Raw genomic sequence first — 17,006 nt, forward strand, 5'->3', positions numbered from 1 at the left:
TACAAATCCTTCTCTGACTAGATTCCTGATCCAAAGATTACCTAAATTTGGATACTAGTGATAAGTGCAAGGTCGTAACGACCTTCCCCAGATCATTTCTTTCTTGGCAGCGATGCCCCAAAGCTTATTTCAACCGCCATCACAGGGTCGGTCACTAGAAATATTGCTTAGCATTCTTGGCCGCAAGTCTTCTGTGGAACTTAGAGTGAAAGAGAGGTGTATGAGTACAGCAATCCCCGGACTCTTGGTCTCCAAAGACCGATAAGACTGCCTTTCAATGTGACCTTCTCTAGCCCGGGACCACTCAAGGGCCGTGTATATTCTGCGACCATGCTATAAAGCTAGCCGTGTATATCGATTACACTCACATTGGGATGTTGTAAGAGCAAGTGCATCAGCCTGAAGATTCCATCGGGTCTCATACCGGAAACAGCTAAAGACAGCGCTCTTTCAGCTACCTTGGTTCCAACACGTGATAAGCGCAAGCAGATCGAATGCATTTTCTTGGTAGGTGAATTTATTTTACGCCATACGCTGACTGAAATTGAAGTGAAGAGGAGGGGGGCTGCGGGAGCTCCCGATGATACCGCTCAAAGCGGCGAACAAAGAGATCATCACCATCATGTCTCGGGGCCCGACGAGTTGACCGGTCCCCGTGAATCGCGGACTTTTGGGATTATCCTGTCGTCTATAAAAGGTCGAGTCAAAGCATGGAGATGTTGGTCCTGTCCGTATGCTCGTTGCACTGGATAGAACCTTTATTAGTACTGCCCTGAAATTCTTATAGCTTGCTCTATCAGCCCTACCTTGCCCATCATGAAGACTACCATCTTAGCTGCTGCCGTTATCTTTGCTACTAGTGCTTTCGCTGCCCCGGGCACTGCTGCTCGCTGGTCTAATCAGTAAGATAACATAACCCTTCTTTTACAGGGCTGAGGTGTGACACTTGGAGTGTAAAACCCCTTTCTGGGGGTGTCATGCCGCAAAAGTTGTCTCCATCATAGTCTTGATATAACCAACCTTATTCTTGATCTAGATAGCTAATACCAATTATTGCAGTGCCTCTCGCCGAGCTCAGCGCAAGTCAGGTTTCATGCAGCCCGCCAAAGACAACGACATTCTTGCCAAGGTAAACGAAACTGACAAGGACGTCATATACTCTGACAACTGGGCTGGTGCCATAGTATGTAATTTTTTAAAATAAGCGAGATTCATACCTTAACCTCATCGACTCTCACAGCCTACAAAGGGGCTATGAAGAGGACGTTTGGAAAGAAAAGAAGAAGAATCAAGATAAGACTAACACACTCTGAAACACTTAGCTGAACTCCTCCGGCTTCACCTCCGTCGTCGGCACTATCATCGTTCCCGAGCCCCAATCTACAGGCGAGGATGCCTCTGCTTCAGCATGGGTCGGAATCGACGGCCTCACGTGCTCAACGGCGATTCTCCAGACCGGCATTGACTTTTCCGTCACTTCAGGCGGCTCTGTCTCGTACACCGCCTGGTACGAGTGGTACCCAGACGACTCGTACGAGTTCTCCGAGTTCTCCGTCAGTGCGGGCGACGAGGTGAAGATGACAGTGGTATGTCAACGGGCCCGGCCTCAAATCAAAATGAGATGAACATCCCTAGTAACACATAAACTACTTCAGGTAGCCACTTCCAAGGCCGCCGGCACGGCGACGCTCGAGAACCTGACGACGGGCCAGACCGCCTCGCACTCGTTCAGAAACGAGCGGAACCAGCTATGCGAGTCCGAGGCGGAGTGGATCGTCGAGGACTATGAGTACCACGGCGCGCTCGTGACGTTCGCGAACTTCGACTCGGTCACCTTCACGGACGCAACGGCTTTCAAGGGCGACTCCGCCGTTGACCTCGCGGACGCGACCATTCTCAACATTGAACAAGACAACGCGGTGCTGACGGACTGCAGCACTGACAGTGTTAGTACCGTCACTTGCTCTTATGTCTAGGTTTGGCTTGGGATGCTGCAGAATGATCACATACAATATAAGTAGATGAGAGGGTATGTCACGTGCTGGGTGAGATGGAATCGGACTTTTAGATATTAGAATCAGTTTTGAAATCTCTCGATATCTATCTGCCTTGTGTCGTTGATAAAGGTAGACTATATATATATATATGCATTCACCCTTTGATTGTTGATATATATACATAATGATAGTTTGGCTACTGCTTTATCACGGTACCTGGGTGATCCTTGCTATCGGACTTTGAATCGAAGATGGAGGCAACTAGATAGAGTTTGAAATGAAATTCGCTAAAGTCTTCTAGTAACGGTATTCATATCAGTTTTCAGAAACTTCGATTAATAAAGGCGGGGACACGGCCGGATGTAAACCCTAGCAAAAATGCAAGTTTCCATTGCTTTACCCTTCGAACTCCTTGCCAATGCTTGCTGTCCTCACTAGGCTGTATGATACAGTAACATAAAGACCCATTGAATTTACCCATCCTTTGCGCATTCCATAGTCATGATCTTCCTATATATACTAATGCTCAGTTCACCTTACCGCCGACTCCTTGCCTCGGCCGCATACAACTCGTTCTTTATGTCCATGAACATAGATTCAATCTTGTATACATCTTCGCGAGATATCGTCGCTGATCGCAGTCCATCAAGCCCGTCTCTTAGTGAAGCTGCAATCTTCTCCACGACTGATAGCTCGACTTGAGCCAATGTATCGTTTTCTCTGTTTGATGGTTTGGCTTCCAATCTGTTGTCCTCCATTTCTCTGCCACGATGGGCCGCAGCATCAACATCACTTGAACTAGTAGACTCTGGGGAACTGGCCTCAATAAATTGTGAATGGCCATCCGCCTCAGATTGTTGCGACGCTTCTGTAATCAATTGGAGATTCACAGCCGCGGTATCTGAATCCGTTCCGTCGTCATCTAAATCCAACGGCGCTATATATTCCGAATCGTCAGGGTTGTAAGACAAATCAGGCGAACCTTGCGAATACGCGGTTGAGCCAATTTCCTCCCTCTCGATATTCTCACCCGCCTCCGTTGGCAGAGATTCTGTTGGCTGTTGATGGTCAACCAGTGGCGCTTGACTATCCATTATTAGATCGGTATCGTCTCCGTTCGCTTGTAAATGCTTGCGTTTCTTGCCGCTGTTGTGTTGTTTCCTATCAGAAGTCCGTTTCCGCTTCCTAAATCGCTTCTCTGACGATTGAGAGTTATCGGATTTGGCAAGGGTAACTGTTATGGGAGGTATTGATGGATTACTTGGATTTTGGCTCTGTTGCGGTTGACCCTGGTCGGATTTTGTGTGAACAGTAATGCACTCCACCATGTCTTTGATTGTGTGAATCTTTTCAGGAGAAGCCGCCTCATAGGTAGGGAGAGGCTCACACTTTCTAGAGTCAAGTTCGATAACGAGGCGGGCCATACTGCGCTCTTCACCATCACTCATTTCGAATGAGCGGTCTTTATACACATTTTCATCATCCTCGGGAAGGTCTACCTGTGCCGTGGCGTTTTCACGAGTCGGCAATTCTGTGGCTGGGAGGCTTATTGGTGCATCAACAAACATCTCTGCATCTGACCTTGGTGCTCCTTGAACTTTTGCCGCGTTGGGAATGACGGGAATCTCTGAAGGTTGGATCATTGGTAAGCACACAGGCCTATCTTTAATCGTCGTACATTCGCGGTCCGCAGGATATAGCTCAGGTTCGTTTATCGCAGAGTCTTGCATACTAGAATCCATATGCTGACTTGAGATAGATTCTGCACTTAAACTTAGAACATACTCTTGTAGCTCTGCCTGCTCATTTTGATACAAGAAGACCTTTTTAGAAACCGGTGAACCAGAAACTGGCGACGACGATATTGGCATGTCGTCTAGCATACGAGTATCTCGTGAATGCAATTTCATTTCAGGCAATAGATTCCGCCGAGGCTCTGGTGGTGATGAAGGAATATCATCCGTCATTTCATGATCTTCCTCGATCATTATGTGTTGACCACGCCGAGGTGTTGGAGTTGAAGATAGATATTCGTTGCTACGAGTGGCTCTAGGAGTTGCAGAGTGATCAACTATAGGCGGCTGCGCCAGGTCAGAGCGTTGCGGAGAAACCTCAGTAGAAGTGAAAGTTGGGAGATTTTCAACTTTCTCAATGCTCGATTGGATGATTGGGAATAATGCTGCATTCTCAAGCTGGCGTTCACGAATTTCCTTCTGCCGGTCAGTTAGGACTTGGGACTCTACTGGTCGCGTTGAAGGGGAAGATTCTTCAATATGAGCGAATTGGATCTGTGAATCCTCGTGGCGTGGTTTTGTTATCCTGTTTCGCGTGCTTGATCTGGTTGATCTGATGGATCTGGTAGATCTGGCAGATTTAGAGGACCCATTAAGTAGATCATCCGACTTATTATGATTAGATAGCGAGATCTGCTTCGATCGAGGAGTTTCCAGATTTCTAGGCGATACAGAATCGTTCAAAATAGGGTTCACTTTCATGATCTTGCTTGTGGTCATGACATCAAAGTCATCCTGCGAATCCAAAAACATTGGTGTGTAGTCGTTGGTTTCGCAGGTCGAATTGTCCAATCCAGGAAGCGTGATCTCAACATATGATCGCAGGGAAAGTAACACATTCTTCAATGTTGCAGGGTAGTCCACTTCTGAAGCGCTGTCAAAACTCCGATTCCATAAAAGCACGGCATTATTGACGATATGTCTATGCTTCGACCTGAATGCACAGCAAAGTAGTGGCTCAATGGCATCGAGCTGAAAATGCTCTAGCATAGCATCTGAGAAGAGACTGCAAATTCGTTCCCATGATGATTTGACCTGGGCTCGTTAGTAACAATGAAAGATAAGAAGGGGCACATTCGATACATACAGCCTCGGCTATTATCGAGCGCTGCTTGCTGCTATATCGCTCATCGACATCCTGAATCCATGGTCCTAATCCATGCTGTAATTGAACGAGAGACTTGAAGACAAGAGTCCTATTAGCTCTTAACAAGTAATGAGACGTCTCGGTAATCAGGGTCGCAAGGTCATTTGCGTCGAGCTTATCCACAGTGGTGTAGCCTGCCTCGAGGAGGCGGGAGACAAGTCGGTAAAGGCTATCGAATGGATCAAATGAAGCCGACCTAGGGCCAGCTACGGTTGTACCCCACAAGCGTCGCCTAGCCGCATCAAGTGCCTGTCGATCCCGAGGTAGTTTTGCATTGCATATTAGCTGAACACCACACTTATATACATCAGGGGTGATCAAGCTTGTCTCCGTAGGCAAAGCTTGCAAGGTAGCTTTAGCCAGTGGCTCGATGACTGCAACGGAGCAACCAGCTTCACCGCTGAGTTCTGTGGCTTGCTCGACTGCGAAGTGAAATAGCGATAGCCATTGGGCCCATGGTAGATTCGGTGCATAGTTGATTCCCTTTTCAAGATGCCTCACTATGTCTCTAAATTCATTTCCAATTGGAGGCTGGCTAGTAGAATCGGAGGAGTTGCTAGACTGGCTGTTGCCACTTGGTGTTGATAGAGCCTCTGCGATGAAGGCCCAAGGGCCGTGAGTGACAGGATCACCCAGTGGTGGGATTTGCATTAATTCATGAGCCAAATCTGACCTTCCTCGAGGCGATCGCGTGAGCATAAACGGCTCGAAAATAGTTTTGAACAAATTGATGAGATCTTCCCCATCAGAAATACCGGGTGGTAGTGACGAAAGTATTGAGAAGAGGTGATGAAGTGGTGATCGAGTAGGTCCATGTCCTTTCCGAGAACGATGTGAAGGCGTCGCTATTGGGACTAGAGTGTTTTGCTCACTCATTGAGAGGGGCTTCTCCGTGAAGGGTAGGTGGCCGAGTGAGAGAACCAAGGTAGTGAGATAAGACTCTGTCGCTTTCAAGAATGGCTGCTGCATATCCGCAGGCGTCCTTGCTTCCCCAAGACCGGTGGTCCAGATTCGCATCAACAGGCTCAATGCACTACCTAAAAACGCTACTGTATCTACCGATACCTTGACTTCCTTAGAAGCGGCAGCAGCAACAGCGCTAACGAGAGACTTCCACAATCTTGACGAACTGGAGTCGAAATTGGCAAGCTCCAGAAACGATTTGCTAAGGAGAGGTTGCACAATTGTAAAAACTCGAGTGGTGTTTCGTCTGATCCATTTGGGATCTAATGGAGGTAACTCGGTAGCTTTCGCTACTGTACTCTCTGCGATACGATCTTCTTTCCAGATCCGCACGCTGGAAGAGTCGAAGAGGCCGGCCAGGATATTGGCAGCTTGTGACAGATTATAAGTGGAAAATGCTTGTTGCTTTTCTGCTGGTTTTCCGTCAACCTCAGGAAATGCCAAAGTGCGGAGCAATGTCTGAACACAGGCATCCCAGTACTGGCCGACATGCATAGAGCTGGAATTAGGCTTGAAAGCATAGTAGTAAAGATTACAGAGCCCCCCAATAACGACCTTCCGAAACTCATCAGATTGTCTGCCTCTTTTCAACTGGGTGAAGGGCTGACACAGTGTATTGATCGTCTTGGAAAAGGACGGTTCATGCAGATGTAGCACATAGACAAGGCGGTTCCATGCAAAATGTGCCTCCAACCTGGTCTGGTAATCACTGCTGTTGAAACAACGCTGTATGATCTTCAGCCATTGGTCAAAAAATTCCCAGCGGTCAATCGGGCACCTTAATAACAAGACAATTACGCTCCAGATTTGAGGCACAGCAGCCATTTCCGACCTCTCCTTCGACATGGTGGAGAGCCGTTGAATATAGTACTCAATGTATCGAGTTTCATCAACAGACATTTGCAAAACCTCCATGACTTTCTTTGGCAATTGCTTTTCCTTCGCAGCCGTAAAGCTGGCGTCTAATCCGAGGGCTATCGCGGCGGAGCGAATCTCTTTCATGCTACTTAGCATATCTGTGAACAGGTCCAGGAGCCACTCGGAATGAGACACCATATGGATGGTGGACTGCTTGAGTAATCTTCGATATATAAGAATACGAGACATAATAATGCTCTTCCCTTTGATATGATTTTCGATGTTATGGAGCGAAGTAACAAGGCGGCCAACGCGATCGGCTGTCATGACCTTTGGGGGGAAATCCTGGCATACAACTACTTGCATCAAATGTCTAACGACGTCCTTTGGGACTGTGGTGTCCTCGAATGATCTGATGCAATGGTCTATGATAAAGACACCGAAATCGGAGGATACCGCAGTTGCCATAGACGGGAAGTGTAGGAAAGTGCTCAGCAAGGTAAGCGCATGGTTGATGAGTGATGTATCAATCGCTCCATTTTCCGCTTTGGTGGTGATATCGCGCTGGATAAATTGGACAAACAAACTCATCTTACTCTGCAAGGCGATACGATCTGGAAGGTTAGTCGAGGTCTTGAGGGCACGCGCCAACATGGTATAGGCGTCAACTTTGTTGTCACGGTCATTGCTGGCCAGGTGCTTGATACTGGACTCTAGCATGGCGGCTAAGGTAATAGTGCTTCCTGCCTCACCGTAACCGGCGGACGGGTCGAGGGGGTTGGGAGGGTTCGGACTAGATGTGGGCTTGAGAATCGATTTTAGCGGTCTCGAGGGACGCATGGACGACGAGGCAGATATAGGCGTGGATCGTTTATGCTCATTCTCCTTCCCCGTCTTTGTGGGGGGATCGCAATATTCGGTATGAACTGTGAACTCGACCCGTTTCCTAGATCGTCTCGAGCTGGCGTTGGTCGAAAGCGCGGAGCCCGGCGAATGGCTTGGAGGGGTTTGTAGAGTAGGGCGCGAGGAAAGGAGGCGCTGGTTCAGGTTTGATTTTGAATCAAGGTCGCTTTGACGTTCTCGGGGTGGTGTTGGCGGTCTTGCCAGTAATGCATCGAGGCCTGCTGATGGCGGCGCTACTGGCGATACCATGGCTGCAAGTCAACCGCCGCACGACTTGCCTGCCCACCACGCTGAGTCTGGTGAGACAGCTCAGATGTCATGAGTTGGTCGCCGCTGTGTCGGCAAAGGCAAAGCCGGGCAACGATGCAACCGCTAGTTGACCAACATGGGGTTTGACCTCTAGGAATGAAAGCGAAAATAAAACGAACTAGGGATAAAAGCAGAAACACAGGGACGAAGACCAGATTGAGATGTCTTGGTACGCCGGCCTACAGTGAAATGACGACCAGAAGAATAGGCGAAGCTGGCTGAGAGTTGGCGATGAAGAGATTTGGCCAAGAGAATAGATAGGTATTGTAGCTTGACATAGACACCAAACCCTCCAATGCCAGTGATACTATCTGACTAAAGGCAATTGGGATGCCGGGTAGCGCATCTGACAAAACTGGGGAGGAGGCGCGATAGTGGGCCAGAACCCCTGTAAACGCGGTAAAACAGTCTCGACAGTCAAAGGGTTCGCGACGGAACGCGCTTTAGTGGGTCCGGTGCTTAAGTGGTTTTTTTTCCCGGGGGCGCAAACCGGGCGCAAACTGTGCCTGCCGTAGCCTACCTTAGCAGACCTTAGGTACTTAAGTACGTACTGAGGGTGGTATTAGGTAGCTGGTAAGATCAGTGTCCGTGCGTTTTCCGTCTCGCTGCGAGCAATGACATGAACATGAGGAGATTATCAACCTATTAGAAGTCCTACATCCCCAATGCAACACATTTAACGCACACCACTAGCTACACGTACTCCCCTGGGTGTGTGCTGATGGTTGAGATCCTCGCCTCAGCTTTTGCTTGCCTATCTTGTTCTCCGGCACCGCCGTCTACCGTTCAACTTGGGACTATTCGGGTACATGGCTAGGGATTCCCCCTGATACTTGCCAACCAGCGTAGAGAGTGACCGGTCCACGGGCAGCTTAAGCGCAGCTCTCTTCATGTAAGTCCACTAGTGATCTTCTCATCACTCTCTGCAATGTCAACTTCAATCAATCAAGTAAATCACTACCCCCTTTTTATCATGAGCCAGTTCACTACTTAGAGTGGCCATCCAAGTGTATTACATACCTTATATCAACGTGCCTATTACAATACAGTCCGTCCAGTCTACCGCCTAGTGCGTTGCCTGACTTTGCCCAACGTTTTTCATGCATTTGCATAAACCTCCAGCGTTATCCTTTCCCTCCTCTCCTTTTCAACTATTCGCTCACTCGATGCTTCTTACATCATCGGTAACTCGGCTCACATGGCTACATAGTTTAGCCTGCGCCTCCAAGAGTCCTCCTGACTATCTTCTCAACATTCAGCAGCCGGCACAGTTGACGAATAAACAGTGAAACTTCCACCATGTCTAGCAGCTCTCAGCTATATCGGGCAGCTATGTTGTCAGGGCCAGGTCAGCCACATTGTAATCCCCTCAACCAAGCTTGTTGACGAACAAGATTCCAGAAAAACTGGCTGCCGCAACTAGTCTCGTCAATAAATTAACGCAAGACCTTAGCTCAAGCACACTACTTTCCCATCGTAAGCTATATTTTCATAGGTATTTCTTTGCAGCTATCTGACTCTTTAACTTTCGATCTTTAGAGAGAGATGCGGCTTTGGAAGAGCTTAAAATATATGGTCGAGACCCTCGGAATGCCGACCCAATATTCACGAAAGATGTAAAGTTGAGCCTTGTGAGATGATAGGTTCTACACTAACTAGCTGAAGGGTATCGAGATGCTCACCCGACATGCTTTCGATAGCTCCTCCAGTACAACTTCGAGGAACGCTTTACGCTGTTTATGCAATGCTCTTTATCTTAAAGCAGAAACTCGGCAGTTTTTTGTAGACCTAGGCTACGAGGCCAAAGTCTGCAATAAACTAAAGAACGATAGTCCTGACGACGAGTTCCTTGTCTCAAGGCTGTTACTCCTTACCACTTATGACACTGACATAAAGCTAGAGCGACTGATTGACGAGTATCAACTTGCTGATTCCATGACGAAGCACCTAGAACGCCACGCTGAACAGTTAAACGACGAAAAGCCAACCACAGACCCTATGCACATTATGGCTCTCACGGAAACTGTCAAGCTCCTATTCAATATCACCTTCCACTGTAAAGAGAAGGCTTCATCATTGACCCAGGCCATCCCACATATCGTCACCTTGCTGTGCAAAGGCTTATACCAAGTTAGCAAACCGTTGGATCCGCCAATAGGTCCCTTAGTGAATGCTCTCATCAATTTGGACTTGGGCGCGAAGGACGTCCAGTCATCTCTCTGCCCATCAACCAAACCCACCATCTTATCAGATCGTCTAATTAGCCTACTTAATCAATCAAAGACAGCATATCAAGACGAGGAACTTGAAAACGCTGTAGCACCCCTCCTTGCGGCAATACGAGTGTTGTACGCCCACGCCCCGCAAGATGTGCAGGTTTCCATTCGGCAAAAGCTCTTACCCACAGAAGACGACAGGAATGAAGTCCTGGGAAGTAGTTCCTCACTACCTTCCTGGCTTCTCAAGAACTCAACCAACGCCATGGCGCCTAAGCTTCGAGAGACGATCCCCATCTTATTGTTTGACCTTTCAGACAAGGATGCCTCCAAGTTTATCGAGAATGTTGGATATGGGTTTGCCTCGGGGTTTCTCTTCAATCAGAACATTCCTATTCCTGAAAATGCTTCCAAGGCCATCCGCGGCGATGCAGGTAGTTCTGAGAGGCCAATCAACCCAGTGACTGGGCAGTTTCTGGATTCTGAGAGACACGCTGATGTGCCTGAGATGACTGATGCTGAGAAAGAAAGAGAAGCTGAGAAATTATTCGTACTTTTTCAACGGTAAGCCCGCAGTATTCTACCTACGTGTTTGGAAATTTTAATCTAAACTTGGTACAGGTTGCAAGCAAATGGTGTGATCTCTGTTGAAAACCCGATCCGGACTGCCGTAGAGCAGGGACGCTTTGAAGAACTACCAGACGATTATCAGGAAGATGTTGATTAAGGAATCATTACTCTCTCAGACATCATGATTAGGATTCAACAACTGCTGGCTAGGGAGCGGTGTTCTGGTATGTGAGCATCATTCACGGATATATGGAGTCGTATGGATGTGAACCAGCACCACCTACAGAAACGATCTGTTAGAGTCGATTCAGATAATCTAGAGTCCAAGTTGTAGCGTGTAGGCCTAAAAGCTAGAGCTCCGCTATCAATAAGTGATCCACGCAATATAAGTTATAAATACGTGTATTATCGATGGTTAGCCTTGTATGGCCTCCGTTATCCCCTAGGACCAGTATATGTATAACAAGGGCAGTAGATACTGGGCTTGGAACTGAGAATTCAGATTACAATGATCAACTAGGGATGCATAAGTCCTTAGCCAACCAACTCCTTCTTGGCTGTTGGTGGCTTGACTTGACTATATACAACTGGTCTGCCAGCCCAGACCGCCTAGGTCTCTGGGGTCTGTTTCAAGAAGCGAAGTCTGTATAACCTCACTTTCCAATATTGCCTGCATGTCTTGAAAGATCATGAACAGCCTGCAATGGTCCTTCGTACAGCCGGAGTGCAAGGCGAACTGCATATTCAGCTGGCACAGAGGTTGCACATGTAACAAATATATGGATTCTACACTGCGTCTTCTTTCCCCTCAGATGTAGCTGCTAGCATGGAAAATCATCTCTGCTACATGCATAGCCCCTTCATTCTTCGAGCACCGTAGGTGGTAGCTATGCACTTGGTAATAGTGTAGTATTTTTTATGAGTATTATGGGAGCTTCATTCATTGTTAAAGTGGACTGGTATCTTAGTATCTTTACACACAGTAGGGAGTATTTTAGGCCAATGAAGAATACCAGAGGACCAAAGTTATATTTACATCTTAATACAGATTCAATTAGAGGATACTTGGCGGCTAAAGATGATAGAAGAGCCACCAAGCTCTTAAAAATTGCAACAAGCTTCCTCAAAGGGACGACTTTGATCTTCTAATAAGCGGCATATCTATACACCTGGTTAGACATTGCACAAGCAATTCAGATATCTCGCTTTGCAAACGCCACGGTGTAGTGGACATAGAGATCTCGGTCACGTTCTTCCGCCTCCTATTGTATCCTTCAAAATTATGTTCTAAATATAGATGAAGGTAACGGGTGTGCACCTCAATTACCTATATACCGTCCCGATCCCTACCCAGTCCAATACATCTCAACAAGACCCCCAGTTAAAAGATTGCTCCCTCCAGATATTTATGAGGTTCAGTTCATGGATACAACGATACATTATCCACTATTAGATAATAGATTAATTCTTTATCGAAGGACAAGCATTTGAACTTATTTAAATATTTACTTGCGCTTATTAGGAGGTACCTACAGTACTTGCCTTAGTCACCTACGCAGTACCTACCCAGCGCAGCACTACATAGTACTTACCATATGTCCCAATCTAGATCTACCTAAGTACATATAGCAATATGTACACGCTTACTATTCACCTAGGCATATAGCATTTTTCTGAATCATTCAAGTGGGCGTATGCGATGGCAGGGTGATTTTCAACGATTGTTGTAGTGGTTAAAATGCGCCCTGTAGAGCAAACAAAGAAGGACCGCCCTCTGGCGTTACAATAGTAGTTAAGTACCTCTACGTACCTGCCTTCTAAGTTTTGATCAGCCGCGTTGACCATGCGCAAGATACTTAGGTACACAACTACCAACTCGACAAGCAATCACTGACCATCGTGCCATCCCAATTCAACCTTTAACACATATGGATCTGAAATTCACCTACTCGGGTACCAAATCTCGCTTTTCCACATACAGTCTTCGATGGCAACACTGTCTAACATATCATCTATCCGACGATATTGTTAGCTGTGACTGAGTCACATTGACTGCATCACAAGGTATGCTTATCCCCATCTCCTGTACAGCTCTAACCGCGTCCTTCTTGATCTTGTTCATTCGAGAACAGGTTAAACTACATATCAACCCCTCCTCACGCAATATACTTGTTTCCATATCAACTACCCTTTCGAACATGTGAGCGGATTCTACAACTGACTGCCAGCCAGGCAAACGCCGTGCATCCGTGCCTAGCAGGAATACGTACCAGATTCCTGAGAGTCTGTGTATTTACCTCAGAGCTAATATCACAAAAACCTGTCTAAAGCATTCTGCCAACGTTAGGGGCTGCGGTATGGCGTCCTCGTCGTCTGATGGCAAGCAGGGCGCTCAGGATACCAACAATGATGGTGACGAAATTCCTAATATCCAATCCGAGTAGGTTATCCATCCCCTTTCCTTCCCGCTCTATTCAATATGATCCAGAGCACTCAGCCCTGGGTAGTCAGAATCTTACTGATGCCATTGTCTAGCGTTTATCAGGGTAAGAACAAATCTGTCAATATAAAAACTACCCAAGTACTGATGCAACTGAAGAGAAAGGAAAATCCAAATTCCGACCACTTGTCTCCCGCGCCAAGAAAAGCGTTGTTCGCATTCTGCCTATCGACGAGGTTGCGAGCGAGAGTGATCGCGACAACAAAGGGGATATTTCCGATGAAGATAAAGCTAACGATAGAGACGTTGATTCCTCTAATAAAGACGACAAAACCACTGCGGCACGACGACGTAAGTCTTCTGGGAGAGCAGAGATACATGATAGGAGAATTCATCAGAAACGTGGTGCATCTAACAAGAGCGTTTCAAGGCCTAACTCGTAAACGCGGCCGCCCAGCGAAACAAGCTTTCGATGAGATGTCAGAGTCAACTTCTGTTCCAAACAGCAAGAAGCAAAACACTGGCATTCGGACAGAGAGCCACCGGAGATCATCTAGGTCTGCATCGGAGTCTGCCACCTCCAAAATTGCAGCGCAAATGGTATGCTTCCTTTGGCCCTCTCTTTTTCATGTCTCGTTCTCTTCCTATTCTCTTCTCTACACATGAGTATATAGTTTTAATAAGAACACGACGCCAGAAGCTAACGTGGGCAACTGGAAAGAAACGACAAAAGATCATCGTAGCAGAAGATGCAAGCAGTCATAAAGGCTCGACCAGTACACGTAAAACGCGATATGAACAGACAAAAAGCAGAAAATTCAAAAGTGGCAGCAACAAGGAATCATCCGATAATAGTACTGAATTTGAGGTCGAGCGTATCCTTGCTAAGAGGAAGAGAGCTGGTATCACAGAGTATCGAATAAGATGGAAGGGATTCAAGAAGAGCGAGAGCACGTGGGAACCAGCCGCCAACCTTACCCATTGTACCGCAGCGCTTCGTCGGTTTGAATCCGACAAGTCTGGATAATCCAGAATTAAGCTTCATGGAGAGAGAGGCCAAGGGAGATTGACTCTATGAAGGATCACTGAATCCTTCCCTTGAAAAATCGGAAGTTGGGAGCGGCGAGGTGGGAACATTTGCATTTCATTCCAGCTAGACCTTGCCCAGTTGTCTATTTGAGAAAGTGGTCATCTTCAATCTGCGCATGTAGTGCTGATTGAGTGCGAAAACAAGGCATGAAAAGTGCAACCTCTAGATGAGTTAATGGCAATCGATGCGACATGGCGATATTTCTTTAGTCCTCCATAGTAACCGTTGAAATATGAAAATTCAAGGCCCCCTCAGGCCCCTTCGCTGGAGGTGAGGTGTAGAATTACCCCACTCTTTGTTACACCTGCTGCGAGCCTTGGCCCTACCTAGGTACTCTATATTACAGTGCAATGCTGTAATCTTACTGTGCTTTTACGCCGGGGAATGAAATGTGTCCATCAGCCTCGCCAGCTACCTTGTCAGCTTGCATTAAAGCAGCTTCTTTTCTTTCAACTTCTGTACGTGTAGGCAACTTTCGGGCTCGCACTAGGGATTTTCAAACAACGCGGGTGTCTGCGATAGCGAATATCATTCGTTTTCACCTTGGCGCGTTGTACCATCTCTTGACTTGGCAATGGAGGCCCTTCGATCAGCTCTGCAGCCACTGCGGCCGCTCACTCACAACTTGCCCGCGCCCATTCGCGATCTCGGCGTATCCATCATCGGCGAGACCTGTTACCAGCGCCTACTTCTCGATCTAGACCCGACCGACTCTGCATGCCTCAAGCTAGCCATATCGAAGGGCCTGGGTATTGGCATCATTGGTGCCTCCTCGATTGTCAAAGTCCCCCAAATCATCAAGCTCGTCAACTCCAAGTCGGCCTCAGGCGTCAGCTTCCTGTCCTATCTACTCGAGACCACGTCGTACCTCATCACCCTCGCCTACAACGTTCGGAATGGATTCCCTTTTAGCACCTACGGCGAGACTGCTCTGATCCTCGGCCAAAATGTCATCATCACCGTCCTCGTTCTTAACTACAGTGGCCGCGCCAGTATGGCTGCACTGCTTGTTGCAGCTCTTGCCGCGAGTGTTGTCACGTTGTTCAGCGGCAATTTGCTCGACATGCAGGCTTTGGGCTATTTGCAGGCCGGTGCCGGCGTGCTAGGTGTTGCAAGCAAGATACCCCAGATTGCTGCTATCTTTCAAGAGGGTGGGACAGGCCAGCTCAGCGCCTTTACGGTAAGTACAACCCGTGCCGATTTCCCATCGCATGTCTAGGTCAGTGGCTTGTTATCATGAATTTCCTAACGCCCTTATTCTGCAGGTCTTCAACTATCTCGCCGGTTCGCTCTCGCGCATCTTTACAACACTGCAGGAGGTGGATGACCAGCTGATCTTGTACGGCTTCATTGCGGGGTTCACGTTGAATTGCGTCTTGGCGATTCAGATGGTGTACTACTGGAACGCGCCTTCTGCCAAGGCTAAGGGAAAGATGAAGGAAGTGCCTCTCTCTGCGCCTGCGCCGAGTTCAGGTGTTTCTTCTTCTGCGTCGCCCAGAAGCAGTAAAGGGCCGACAACACGCCGCAGAGGCTAAGTAACTGTTTTCGTGTTCTGCAAAACTGGTACGCCTGTGAAGGCCATCATAGCGTGTATCTGGATCTTAATATTTTAATATCAATTCACCGTTCTCTTCTCAGTTGTGTTTTATTAGTGTCCTCATCCTGACTGTCACACCAGGCTTGGCAATGCACTAACCTAGACCCCTATTGCTTCTATCTATGTGCTAGGTGCCGAAGGTACCTAATGAAGATAAGTTGTTGTCTTGCAGTGTTGCCATCCTTGAACCTAATTGCACTATCTACCTAGTGTATCATATCGCCGATCACACATGATTACCTACCAGACCAGGCCTTGGCAAGAGTCCTATCTACCGTGACCACCACTATCATTACACTGGTGCCGAGAAGCTTGACTAATGGTATCTGCAACCTGCAAGAAGGAAGGATTAGAACTTTCTGGACACATCACCGGACTTGCCGGTAGATATCTGCATAATCACACACACTACACCTGTCTAGCCTTGGCAAGGTCACACACATTGCCAATACTCGGAGGAGGGAAACGCAGGTAACCTGCCAACCTCATAATTGTCGATGCTTGTACTTCGTAACAGGCTCTATCTGTTAGGCCATCATTTTAATAGACGGGTCAAATATTCAATAGCCCTGACACTAAACAAGTCATCCTGGGTTGAGAGCAGTCTTGGAGCTGATGAACTCTCTCTAACCTCAGTGCTATCTAGTGTCTGCTATCTGCCATCCGTTATCTCGGGTAAGCACAGACTTATCAATCCTTACGTCTTATTCACTGCTGTTGTGTATTATCTGCATTGGATATCCACATTGCTCTCTTCTCAGCGTATCATGGCAAGAAAGATAGCCTAGTCGTAGCGTAGTAATAAGCAGCAAGGCAGACACGTCACTTGTATGCTGATTGGCAGCCCGCATACCGCTCTTCATGACCTAGGACATCCAACCAAACAGAAGTACGCAAAGCAGTCACTGATGAAATTGATTAACAACGATCCTGTGCACGTCTGCTGCGCTTCCAGCTACCGTCGAGAAAGTCATGCGTCACCCTTTGACGTTAGCCCTCTTCCTTTCCCCACAATATGGCTAAACAACAATGATTGCACTAGCTTCCTGGTGAATTGCGTGCTAGAAACCGTCATTGCGAATTGGCTTACGAGCCAATCAGACTATCTCTAGGTGAGGTCAAC

The 17,006-nt window shown here is 47.5% G+C and overlaps 4 protein-coding genes across 4 annotated transcripts; 3 read left to right on the forward strand and 1 right to left on the reverse strand.

Annotated features, from left to right (window-relative positions):
• Nucleotides 1-816: 816 nt before the first annotated feature.
• Nucleotides 817-1,976, forward strand: F5B22DRAFT_643636 (peptidase A4 family-domain-containing protein; the record flags this gene model as incomplete). The annotated part of the gene is made up of 4 exons (XM_047978299.1): nucleotides 817-902; nucleotides 1,060-1,183; nucleotides 1,323-1,586; nucleotides 1,656-1,976. The coding sequence occupies 4 exons, from the start codon at nucleotides 817-819 to the stop codon at nucleotides 1,974-1,976; spliced, it is 795 nt and encodes a 264-aa protein (XP_047833489.1).
• Nucleotides 1,977-2,267: 291 nt separating this feature from the next.
• On the reverse strand, nucleotides 2,268-8,519 carry F5B22DRAFT_595089 (Rap1-interacting factor 1 N terminal-domain-containing protein). The gene is made up of 2 exons (XM_047974117.1): nucleotides 4,878-8,519; nucleotides 2,268-4,825 (listed from the first exon to the last, which is right to left on the reverse strand). The coding sequence occupies exons 1-2, from the start codon at nucleotides 7,908-7,910 to the stop codon at nucleotides 2,534-2,536; spliced, it is 5,325 nt and encodes a 1,774-aa protein (XP_047833490.1). The 5' UTR covers nucleotides 7,911-8,519; the 3' UTR covers nucleotides 2,268-2,533.
• A 750-nt stretch (nucleotides 8,520-9,269) lies between these two features.
• F5B22DRAFT_643638 (guanine nucleotide exchange factor) lies at nucleotides 9,270-10,913 on the forward strand (the record flags this gene model as incomplete). Its single annotated transcript, XM_047978300.1, has 5 exons — nucleotides 9,270-9,318; nucleotides 9,372-9,446; nucleotides 9,510-9,586; nucleotides 9,636-10,750; nucleotides 10,808-10,913. The coding sequence occupies 5 exons, from the start codon at nucleotides 9,270-9,272 to the stop codon at nucleotides 10,911-10,913; spliced, it is 1,422 nt and encodes a 473-aa protein (XP_047833491.1).
• A 3,629-nt stretch (nucleotides 10,914-14,542) lies between these two features.
• On the forward strand, nucleotides 14,543-16,101 carry F5B22DRAFT_539363 (uncharacterized protein). The gene is made up of 2 exons (XM_047972826.1): nucleotides 14,543-15,466; nucleotides 15,552-16,101. The coding sequence occupies exons 1-2, from the start codon at nucleotides 14,861-14,863 to the stop codon at nucleotides 15,819-15,821; spliced, it is 876 nt and encodes a 291-aa protein (XP_047833492.1). The 5' UTR covers nucleotides 14,543-14,860; the 3' UTR covers nucleotides 15,822-16,101.
• The last annotated feature ends 905 nt before the right edge of the window (nucleotides 16,102-17,006 follow it).

Source organism: Xylaria bambusicola (genome assembly GCF_022495145.1).
Source record: "Xylaria bambusicola strain CBS 139988 unplaced genomic scaffold F5B22scaffold_8, whole genome shotgun sequence".
NCBI lineage: Eukaryota > Fungi > Ascomycota > Sordariomycetes > Xylariales > Xylariaceae > Xylaria > Xylaria bambusicola.

Excerpts from the sequence above, each read along its gene's own strand:
- F5B22DRAFT_539363 (XM_047972826.1), top strand. The coding sequence starts at position 14,861 with ATGGAGGCCCTTCGATCAGCTCTGCAGCCACTGCGGCCGCTCACTCAC. Across the intron at positions 15,467-15,551 it reads GCCAGCTCAGCGCCTTTACG|GTCTTCAACTATCTCGCCGG; the intron begins GTAAGTACAACC and ends CTTATTCTGCAG.
- F5B22DRAFT_595089 (XM_047974117.1), bottom strand. The coding sequence starts at position 7,910 with ATGGTATCGCCAGTAGCGCCGCCATCAGCAGGCCTCGATGCATTACTG. Across the intron at positions 4,826-4,877 it reads GCTCGATAATAGCCGAGGCT|GTCAAATCATCATGGGAACG; the intron begins GTATGTATCGAA and ends TAACGAGCCCAG.